This window comes from Oryctolagus cuniculus, chromosome 18, assembly GCF_051225735.1.
Source record: "Oryctolagus cuniculus isolate XC-2025 breed Fujian yellow rabbit chromosome 18, ASM5122573v1, whole genome shotgun sequence".
NCBI lineage: Eukaryota > Metazoa > Chordata > Mammalia > Lagomorpha > Leporidae > Oryctolagus > Oryctolagus cuniculus.
Genome location: NC_142884.1, coordinates 62850418 through 62862066, shown reverse-complemented (window position 1 = coordinate 62862066; position 11649 = coordinate 62850418). Strand labels below are relative to the sequence as shown.

Sequence of the window (11649 nt, the reverse complement as noted above, 5' to 3'; positions counted from 1 at the left end):
CATTAAATAAAATCATGATACTTCAGAAATTATTATTATTCTAAAAATACATGTAGGATGAATTTCCCATCCTACATTATCATTTAGAAAACAAGTATAAGACTATAATTCTATATAACATGATATATGATTATCATCAGGATATATAGATATAAGATTTATTTATTTATTTGAAAGGCAGACTGAGAGAAAGAGAGAGACTGAGAGTCCATTCTTGTTTTATTCCCAAACACCTGCAATATCCAAAACTGAGCCAGGCCAAAGCCAGGAGCTGCAGCTCCAATCATCTACTATTTTCCAGGCAATCAGCAGGGAGCTGGACTGGAAGTAGAGGAGCTGAGACTTGAACTAGCACTCTAATTTGAGATGTAGGCGTCCAAAGCAGTGCTTAACTTACTGTGTCACAATGTCCTCTCTAGGACATATTTTTTAAAGCGTGACACACAAAGAGAGTCAATTAAAGAAGTAGAGAAATAATTAGTTATTTATATGCTTAGGCAAATTAAGGGTAAAAACGATACATTATTTCTAAGGTTCATGAATAACAGACATCAAAATAACTGATTTTCCAGATCAACAGTAGCATTATTAGGAGAAAAAGGGAGGAGGAATTATGGGGAAAGACTAGGGAAGACACAGAAAAATGTTTCTACTCTGAAAATGTTAAAATTTTCATTTATATTCCATATCCTAACATACTAATTCTTCTCTTCTCAAAATATATGTTGAAAGTTACTTTTGTAGGCAATTTTCCTTATGTAATAAAGCATTTACTCTGAAAAGTAAAATTCATTAAGAACCTAAGAATATCCAAAGCCAGACAAATGTGAAATAAATAGGAAAAGTAAAATACAGCAATTTTTACATATAAGTTAAAGATCTGGGATATCAGTCAATGTAACGCACCTTAAAAATAGGAGAAGATCTTTTTTCTGACGTTATTTCCATTGGAGTAACATCTTCACTCTTAATCATACTACTTGGTATCAGTGGAGTGATCAGGGCATTAGGAAGAATATTTACCTTGTCTAAGTTACATCCGGTTGTTTTCATTGCTGCACACACAAAAATACAAAAAAAGTTTAAAATCACAAACATAATCAACTATTTCCTCTATAACGTATTAACTATAAGTCATGATTTGAATGTATTTTTTGATGCTATGATATGAGACACAAAGCTAGTGTTAACAAAGTATACTGGGCTCGAGGACTCCTGTAGGCTTCAGTAATTCAATTATCAAACTGGATCTTCTAAGAGCTTTCCAGGCCGGCGCCATGGCTCACTAGGCTAATCCTCTGCCTGTGGCGCTGACACACCGGGTTCTAGTTCCAGTCGGGGCGCCGGATTCTGTCCCAGTTGCCCCTCTTCCAGGACAGCTCTCTGCTGTGGCCCGGGAGTGCAGTGGAGGATAGCCCAAGTTCTTGGGCCCTGCACCCGCATGGGAGACCAGGAGAAGCACCTGGCTCCCGGCTTCGGATCAGTGCGGTACACCGGCTGCGGCGGCCATTGGAGGGTGAACTGACAGCAAAATAAAGACCTTTCTCTCTGTCTCTCTCACTGTCCACTCTGCCTGTCAAAAAACAAACAAACAAACAAAAAAAACAACAACAAAAAAACCACCTTTCCAAATACCTTGAACTACACCAACATAACATGGTCAGGATCTATGAGGGTATTTCAAAAGTTTGTGGAAAATGGACTTAAAAGATAAGCTATTTTGGTGCAAACATTTTTGAAATCCACACACACAAGGCATTTTCCAAATTCATAGACAATATGTGTTATGAAAAACTATGCATGGATTTCCAAGGTTTTTTTTTTTCCATGTAAAAATAAACTTATTTAAGTCAATTTGTCTAAAAACTTTTTGAAATCTCCTTTTATAGGATACAACCTGGAAATCTCCAGGAGTTCAGAGCTACTCAATTACAACTGTTAAACTCTCCTCTTAGCAGATGGTTGCCTGGCAATATAAAGTTTCAAGATTTTATCTACTTTTCTGCTTTGATTCCTTTTCTTTCTTTTTAAAATCTACTTGAGTCTGCCACTGGCACTTAGTGAAATCTACTGCTGTGGCTAATGACAGTTCTAAGAATTAAGCCAAATCCTGACCTAAAATTTTACCACTACTTTGAGAAGCTGCGGAGAGACATACAGATTCCCCAGAAACCACAGCTGTTAAATCTTGTATTTGATACTGACAAATACTGGCTACAAAGAGGACTTTTTTTTTTTTTTTAAGATTTGTTTTATTTATTTGCAAGGCAGAGTTACAGAGAAAGGGGCCCAAGCAGTTGGGTCTCCTTCTGCTACTTTCCTAGGTGCATTAGCAGGGAAATGGCTCGGAGTGGAGCAACCTGGACTTGAACTGGTGTCCACAGGGGATACTGGCACTGCAGATGGCAGCTGAATCCACTACGTCATAGCATCGGCCCTACAGAGATGACTTTAAATGGCATATAGTCCATGAGTTGAATGGCTACCTTTGTAGATATTTTGATTTAAAAATATTTTAAACTTCCCAATCTTACTTCAACTTGCTTCATAGCCAACTGATTATATAGAGGGAGAGAAAAGTGCTCCCTTAACTTTTAACGTGCTGTATTTTATTCTTTCACCTAAGTAATTTGAGAAATGGATCATTTACTCATGAATACTTTGGATCTATTTTCACCAAGATTTAACCAATACTGATACAATTCAATCCATAATCCAATCTTGACTGAGACATTCAAAAACAGTCCAGGACTATTGCACAGGACTTGGAAAGACCATCAGTGATATTTCCCAGTTGATCCTGTAAAACTCAACTGTTATTTTGCTTTTGAATTCTACTAGAATGTGAGCTCTATAAAAGCAGAGAGTTTGTTATTGCCTAGTATATAGTTAGGTACTCAACAAATACTTGTGGGATGAAGAAAAGAATGAATTAATTTTACTTTAGCTTTATCATAGTCAATTTGGTTTGTTGTGGATTGTCTGGGTATTCCCAGAGTGCCATGTTGTGTGTGTGTGTGTATGTGTGCACATAATCTGTATAAAATTTATTTGAAAGGCAGAGTTGAGAGAGAGAGAGAGAGGCATAGAGAGAGGTCTCACATCTGCTCATCTGCTGGTTCACTCCCCAAATGGTCCCAACAGAGCGAGCTTGGCCAGGCTGAAGCCAAGAGTCAGGAGTTTCTTCCAGGTCTCCCACATGGGTAGCAGGGCCCAAGAACTTGAGCCATCCTCCAATGCTTTCCCAGACACATTAGAAGGGAGCTGGACTGGAAGTGCAGCAGTAGGGCCTCGAACTGGTGGCCCAAATGGGATGCCAGTCTCTATTTTTTAATAATATAGGGGGGAGGACAGGAGTTTGGTGCAGCCATTAAGGCATCACTCTAGGGGCCAGTGCTGTGGCATCACAGATAGGGCTGCTGCTTGCAGTGTCAGCATCCCATATGGGCACCGGTTCAAGTCCCGGCTGCTCCATTTCTGATCCAGCTCTCTGCTGTGGCCTGGGAAAGTAGTAAAGATGGCCCAAATCCTTGGGCCCCTGCACCCATGTGGGAAGACTTGGAGGAAGCTCCTGACTCCTGACTTCGGATTGGTGCAGCTCTGGCCGTTGCAGTCAACTGGGGAGTGAACCAGCGGATGGAAGACCTCCCTCCCTCCCTCCCTCCCTCTCCCCCAACCCCTGCCACTTGGTTCAAGGGCTGACTTTGCTTCTGATTCCAGCTTCATGCACACCCTGGGAAAGAGCAGCTAATGGTTCAAAGCACCTGGGTCTCTCCCAGGCACAGGGGAGATCTGCACTGAGTTCTGGGAGAGTACCTTCAGTCTCTTCCTGGTCTCCCATGTGGGTGCAGGGGCCCAAGGACTTGGGCCATCTTCTACTGCTTTCCCAGGCCTTAGCAGAGAGCTGGATCAGAAGTGGAGCGGCCAGGTCTTGAACTGGCGCCCATATGGGATGCCAGCGCTTTAGGCCAGGGCGTTAACCCGCTGTGCCACAGTGCCAGACCCTTGTTGGAGTAATTTTATGGCAGCTTCTTTAAAGTTGTGTCAGATATTTCTCAGTTATTCATCTTAGTGTTGACATCAGTTCCTTTTTTTTTTCCATTCAAATTGTGAGTGCTCTGGTTGTTATTATGGTAAGTGAATTTTTATTGTTTGTTGGCCATTTTGAGTATTACATTAGGAGACTCCTGATTCTGTTTAAATCTACTTTAGCAGATGGCTACCCTGTTTAATCTGTGTGGGTTTTGGTCTACTTATGTATACTGTAGTTTTCAGTAACAATTTAGTTTCTTGAACCCTATTCTGGTCTGCTTCACTGTTGTGCATCTTCTTGAGCTCTAGCTGGATTCCTGCTGCTGGTGGCTTAGCTAATGGAATGTGCTTCCCTGCCCAGCCTGGTGTCATTAGGTGGGGTTGATGTACAAGACGGAAAGTATTTCTCCCTGGTATATTCTCTGGTACCCTGGTGCCAGCTAGTTTCCCATTCTATCATCAATACTCTTTGTATGGGTAGGACACAAGCCACATGGGCTGCCTTCTGCCACTGGATGGGAGGCCAAGGTTTAAGTTTAGGCTGCTCCCTGCCACCGGGTAAAGGGTTGGGAGACTGCTGGCCTCGTCATCTTTTGTTACTGAGTGGAAGGCTGGGAAATGCCTGGCCTACCTTTCCTTTGGCTCCTGGGTAGAGCTAGGAGTTTCTGGGTCTGGGTCTCTGTCTCTTCCCCTCTCTGGAGGAAGGATAAGGAAATACTGGGTTTGCTGGCACTGCCAGTGCTGGGAGAGGATCTATTTGCTGTTAGTTGGTGTGTGCTGGTAAATGGCACAGCCCCCTGAGTTCTGCTTCTGCCATTCCTGCAGACAGATCAACTTGATGCATCTGGCATATGTATTGGCTCTCCTGGGTTTCAGTGAGGGCAAATCAAGTCTGCTGCTTCTGGCAGCTATGGGGTATGGGGTAGATTGGCTCTCCTAGGTCCTGTTGTTGTTGCTGTAGCTATGGGAAAGGGGGTGGGTTGGCCCTAAAACTCCAATGGTTAGCCAGCTGCTGCCGATAGACATGGGTCATCTCACAAGTCTCTGCTGGGCTCTTCTCTTCTGAATCTTTTAGCCAAAGACAGCAGAGTTTTATTGTTCATTTACTGATTTATGTTTTGTTCGTGCCTGTTGGCAGTTCTGGGTTACAAATCTGTCTGGTACCCAATTCAGGATAAATGGGACTTAAAAACAACAATAGCAACAACCAGAAAACACTGTGGTTGGTGTCTTTCTTCAAGTTCTGAGGTTTCTAGCCAGCTGAAGTTTTTCTCTTCGTATTTAAAAGTCCTTTTTATGATTTTTAATTGTTTCCAAGATATTTAATAGTATTTTGAGGAGAGGAACAAAAGAAAGTCTAAATTATTATGTCCCAAAAGTCACACATGTATTTTAACAGGCCTTTAAACAATATTAAATGGCTTCAGAGAAATCTCTCTTTCCTTGCTGTAACTTTGCTTTTCAAATAAAAAAAAATATGAATCATAAAAAAATTAGATATTTAGGGGAATACCAGCATCCCATATAAAGTGCCACTTCACGTTCTGGTTCAGATCCTGCTAATGTGCCTGGGAAAGCAACAGAAGGTGGTCTGAGTACTTGGGTTCTTGCCACCCATTTGGAGACCCAGATGGCCTGGCCCACTCCTGGCTGTTATGACCACTTTGGGAGTAAACCAATGATGGAAGATATCTCCCTTTCTCTCCTTTTCTCCTCTCTGCCCCCTGTAATTCTGCCTTCCAAATAATAAATAAATCTTTAAAAAATTAATAGGGGCCGGTGCTGTGGCACAGTAGGTTAATCCTCCGCCTGCAGCGCCAGCATCCCATATGGGTGCTGGTTCTAGCAGCTGGGGCTGCTCCTCTTCCAATCCAGCTCTCTGCTATGTCCTGGGAAAGCAGAAGATGGCCTAAGTCCTTGGGCCCCTACTCCTGCATGGGAGACTGGAAAGAAGCACCTGGCTCCTGGCTTCAAATCAGTGTAGCTCTGGCTGTTGCGGCCATTTGGGGAATGAACCAACTTAAGGAAGACTTTTCTCTCTGTCTTTCCCTCTCACTGTCTGTAACTCTACCTCTCAATTAAATAAATAATTAAAAAAATAAATAAAAATATTGTTACTTAAAATGGCAAAAGAAAAGCTGAAACTAAGATAGTTTAGGATTCAATTTTGTATCTTTATAAAATTAGTATCATACTTTCATTTGATATTGTAATTATCAAAATAAGGTTTGAATTATGAAAAACAATTAATATGTACATGCCAGTCTGCTTTTTATCCATATTTTAGGCTAGTAAGATTTTAACCAAAGGACTATAATTAAACATACCCTTTAAACCTTCAATTCATAAACTCATATGAGAAATTTCATATTGGATTAGAATATATTCTACCCAGTACAACCATCACCAAGGGATTGTCAGAGAAAAGCAGATGAAGGATAGATCACAAACATCCCTGACTTTCTCTAAAAATTAATTAATCATGGTATTATTCATATAATTAACAATTTGAATGATTTTTGTATTTATACTGAAGCATTTTTTAAAATGCTTTTTTATGAACCTAGCTAAGCAACCTTGGCAAATTATTTAACCTCTCTGGAGCTTTGGCTTCCTCATCCATGAAATGAGAATCACTTAAGTTACTTACCTTAGAGAATGTGGAAGATTAAATAAGAATGCCTGTAAAGAGCTTGGCATATTGCTTTGCACTTACATGCTAAATAAATGTTACCTACGGCTATCTACTAACTTGTGAATTTTCCTTCAGCTGAATCTGATTATCTTGGCAGGTAATTTAGTAGTCTATAATTCCTCACTAATCTACTCTGGAAAGTATTCATAGTCAGAAATTATAATGGCAAGTTGTACTGAGTGTGTGTGAGTGTGTGTGTGTGTGTGTGTGTGTGTGAATGCTGCTTTTTACTACTGGCCAAATTTTCACTGTATTTGATTAAATTTACTAAATGGGCATTTAAGATTTTTATTTAACTCATGAGTTTAAGCATAGAAAAATATAAGTGTAAGTCAGAATTATAGGTCCATGTCATTACACAACTGGCATCTTCATGTATAGTCGTAAAAGTACCATAATGATACATCACAGTTGTATTTGAAATCTGTTAAGAGGTCGTGCTTAATTGGTGGTTCAGATATCTGCATTCCACACCAGAGGGCCTGAGTTTGATACCCACCTACAGTTCCTGACTTGCTTTCTGCTAATGAAGAACCTGGGAGGTAGCGGTGATGGTTCAAATAATTGGATTCCTGCTACCCATGAAGGAGACCTGGGTTGAATGCTCAGTCAACATGGGCATTTGGGGAGTAAACCAGCAGAGGAGAGCTCTCTATTTCTAATCTCCTTATCAAAGAAAGAGAAAGGAAGAAGGAAGGAAGAAATGAAGGGAGGGAAGGAGGGAAGAGAAGAGAAAAAAAAAGAGAAAAAAGAAAAGCCAAAGCCAAAGCCAAAATTTGGAGTGGGCATTTGGCACAGCAATTAGGATGCCCCATCCCATAATGGAGTGTTCCTGGATTCAAGTCCCCACTCCTCAAGTCCCAGCTTCATGGTAATGCACACCTGGGAGGTAGCAGGAGATATCTCAAGTACTTGGGTTCATGCCACCCACATGGGAGACCTGGAATGAGTTCCAGGCTCCTGGCTTTGGCCTGGAGCTGCTGCAGGCATTTGGGGAGTGAGTCAGTGGATAGAAGATGTCTCAGTTTCTTTTTCTCTCCCTTTCAAATATAATACATTTTTTAAAATTTGCTAAGGAACTAATTTGCTGTACCACACTGTAACATATTGAAGATACACTTTATTTTCACTGTCTCTTGAGATTGGCAAGGGAGTAAAGACATCAGGAAGAACAATTAAAGAACCTAGTACAACTTTTTCAGATGTGTATAGTTCATATTTCAGATTTCAGTATCAATGTCAAATGCTAAGCTTTGGGAGAAGAAGCTTGATAGATGTTATTCTACATTTTTGTACTTTATGCATACTTTTAAGAATTTTAACAATGGGGAATTAAAAAACAAAAAAACTTTTGCCGTGTGTCTTTTAAAAAATCAAGTTTATATGCTGACTGAAATAAATTATCAACTTGGAAATCAAGTCTCTGTATTTAGTAAAGATACACAAATATTTACTTTGCAATATGGAAGACACTCTGCTAAGTGTTCCAAATACATGAGAAAAGAAAATACTAAAGCTTGCTAGAGAAAATGGATAGGGTCAAATAATTATAATTTTTTGAAACACAGAGTTACAGAGAGGGAGAGACAGAGAGAAATCTTCCATTCACTACTTCACTTTCGAAATGGCCACAATGCCCAGGGCTGGGCTAGACCAAAGTCAGGAGCCAGCAGTCGGGAGATTCCTCCAGTCCTCCCACGTGGCTGCAGGCATACAAGGACTTGTGCCAATCTGTGCTGCTTTCCCAGGCACATTGGCAGGGAGCTGGATTGGAAGTGGAGCAGCTGGAAATTAAAGTGGCACCCATGTGGGATGCTGGCATTACAGGCAGTGGCTTTACCCACTATGCCACAGTGCCAGCCCCTCATTATAATTTTTGAGAAGAATCAGCTTAGTACCTTTCATGGCCTCTTCAAAAGAGCAAGGTCTTGCTGGACTGGATATTTCCTTCTTCACATTTACATTCAAAGCACCAGCTGCTGCTGTGGAAAAAAAAAAGTTAACGAATCGATTTAAATTTATTCATCCTATCAAATTATGTACCCTAAAAGTAATTACTTGGAATATTTTCTCAAAAATCATCATTAAATTATCTATGTAGCAGGAATTCTATGTTGAGATGAGTTTTTGTAAATAGCAGTCTACCCTCTACATTTCATCAATTTCTAAGTAGGCAGACCATATGATCACTTACCAAAATAAAGCAAAACTAATTTCAAAAAATCCTTTCAGTAACAGTACTCGTAAGATGAGGAGAAGACTGACACCAAAATAGCACACATTTAAAACTTATCCAATATACTTGAACCATAGTAAGAAAAAAAATTACTGTTTTCTTATATCAATTATTTATTTAAAAATACTCATTCAGGGGTAAATTTAACCTAGCCAATTAAGACACTTGTGTCTCATGTTAGAATACTTGCGTTCTGGGGCTGGCACTGTGGCATAGCGGGTTAAAGCCCTGGCCTGAAGTGCCAGAATCCCACATGGGTGCTGGTTCTAGTCCCAGCTGCTCATCTTTCAATCCAGCTCTCTGCTGTAGCCTGGGATAGCAGTAGAAGATAGCCCAAGTCCTTGGGCCGCTGCACCTGTGTGGGAGACCTGGACGAAGCTTCTGGCTCCTGGCTTCAGATCAGCACAGCTCCGGATGTTACATGGGCCATCTGGGGAGTGAACCAGCAGATGGAAGACCTCCCTCTCTGTCTCTACCTCTCTATATAACTCTGTCTAAAAAAGAATACCTGGGTTCAATACCTGGCTACCGACTAATGCAGACCCTGGGAAGCAAGGGTGATGACTCGAGTGACTGGGTTCCTGCAACTAATGTGGGAGGCTTGGACTGAATTCCTGGCTCCTAGCTTCAACCTGGCAGCTGCTGTAGTCATTTGGGGAATAGGTACTCTCTCTATCTCTTTTTCTCTACCTCTTGGATAAATAAACCAAAATAAGAATAAATGATTCAGAAGCATTAGCCAATGTTTACGCTAAATTAAAGTAACTGATGAAGATATTGAATCTATAATACTATGGAATATATTGAAAAAATAATCTTCGCCAGTATTAATAGAGTACTTCTAGACTCTCAATATCATTATATCTACTATGGGGGCTGGCGCTGTGGCGCAGTGCAGGCCAGGGGACCTGCAGCGCTGGCATCCCATATGGGTGCTGTGTTGAGACCCAGCTGCTCCACTCCGATGCAGCTCTCTGCTAAGGCCTGGGAAAGCAGTAGAAGATGGCCCAAAGACTTGGGCCTCTGCACCCTCATGGGAGACCTGGAAGAAGCTCCTGGTTCCTTGCTTCAGATTGGCACAGCTCTGGCCGCTGCAGCCAATTGGTTTACCCCCTCAATGGCTGTTGTGGATCCAAAGCCAGGACCCAGGTGCTTCTCCTGGTCTCCCACGGGCCATCCTCCACTGCACTCCTGGGCCACAGCACAGAGCTGGACTGGAAGAAGAGGAACAACCAGGACAGAATCCGGCACCCTGACTGGGACTAGAACCTGGTGTGCCAGTGCCGCAGGCGGAGGATTAGCCTAGTGAGCCGCTACACCGGCCCTGATTTAAAATATTTAAAACACTTATTCATCACCAGTCTTTGATACTTTTGATTTTTATAATTTATCACTCCAGGATTATGTCTTCCTTATATCAAAATGTACTTTATAAACCAGCCAAACTAAACTATCAGCAACTTGCTAAAGTTGTCACTTTTGCCCTTTTGTATATAAATAAAGAAATTCAATACATGGTCATTTTCACTAAGGAATAACCTGTAAGAGTGCCAGAGAGTCTGACAAACAGCATTCCTGGCTTTTCTTTAATTATTTTTAGAACAAAAGATAGAAATCATTTTTTAGGGTTTATGTTTTCTGTTTTTGTTTTTTTTTTTTTTAGATTTATTTTATTAGTATTTATTTGAAAGGCAGAGTTAAAGAGAGAGGGAAAGAGAAAGATATCCTCCATCTGCTGGTTCATTCCCTAAATGATCACAATGGCCAGGGCTGTGCTATGCCAAAGCCAGGAGCCTGGAGCTTCTTCCAGGTCTCCCACATGAGTGCAGGGAGCCAAGCACTTGGGCAATCCTGTTCTGCTTTCCTAGGCTGGATCAGAAGAGAAGCAGCTGGGTCTAGAAATGGCATCCATATGGGATATGGGCATTGCAAACAGTAGCTTTACCTACTACACCACAATGCCAGCCCCAGAAACCATTTTCTTAATGGGGGGGCAGTATTTGATGTCTTCTTAAGAAATAATGCTGGGGCTGGCACTGTGGCATAGTGGGTAAAGCCGCCACCTGCAGTGCCAGTATCCCATATGGGTGCTGGTTCAAGTCCTGGCTGCTCCACTTCTGATCTAGCACTCTGCTGTAGCCTGGGAAAGCAGCAGAAGATGGCCCAAGTCCTTGGACCCCTGTACCCATGTGGGAGGCCTAGAGGAAGCTCCTGGCTCCTGGCTTCGGATAGGCGCAGCTCCGGCTGTTGTGGATGGAAGACCTCTCTCTCTCTCTCTCTCTCTGCCTCTGCCTCTGCCTCTCTGACTCTGCCTTTCAAATAAATAAAAATAAATCTTTTAAAAAAAAAAGAAAGATAGACATAATGTCATCTCTGAAAGAAGCTAGTATCAATTCATCTTAGTGAGCAACTTATTCCTTTTGGGTTGGCTGGTGTTCTTTATATTCTTCCAGAGAACTAGAAATTAATTACTGATTTTAGTTCAGAAATTATCACTTTGACATACCTGGGTCTGGAGTGTAAGTGAATGGCTGAACATCATGAGATCTCCCAGCATTGGTCACTACATATATTCCCACAGATACAGGTAAAGTTATATGTTGGTCATGATATGGTGGTACCTTCACAATAAGATGATTCTAATTTGAAAAAAAAGCATGAGTCAGAAAAGAAGCAGCATTTAAAT

General features: G+C 41.3%; 1 protein-coding gene across 10 annotated transcripts in view; it reads right to left on the bottom strand.

The window, feature by feature from the left end:
* The window catches only part of NFAT5 (nuclear factor of activated T cells 5), a 155524-nt gene that overhangs the window by 11914 nt on the left and 131961 nt on the right, over window positions 1-11649 (bottom strand). For 6 of the 10 annotated variants that reach the window (XM_070062631.1, XM_070062630.1, XM_008257549.4 and 3 more), the window contains 3 exons: window positions 11470-11602; window positions 8626-8709; window positions 907-1055 (listed from right to left, as the gene is read on the bottom strand). In XM_070062631.1, the coding sequence (XP_069918732.1) occupies window positions 907-1055; window positions 8626-8709; window positions 11470-11602 (366 nt within the window). The remainder of the gene's footprint in view (window positions 1-906; window positions 1056-8625; window positions 8710-11469; window positions 11603-11649) is intronic. The other 4 variants (XM_070062634.1, XM_070062633.1, XM_008257550.4 and 1 more) reach the window with 1 other exon arrangement.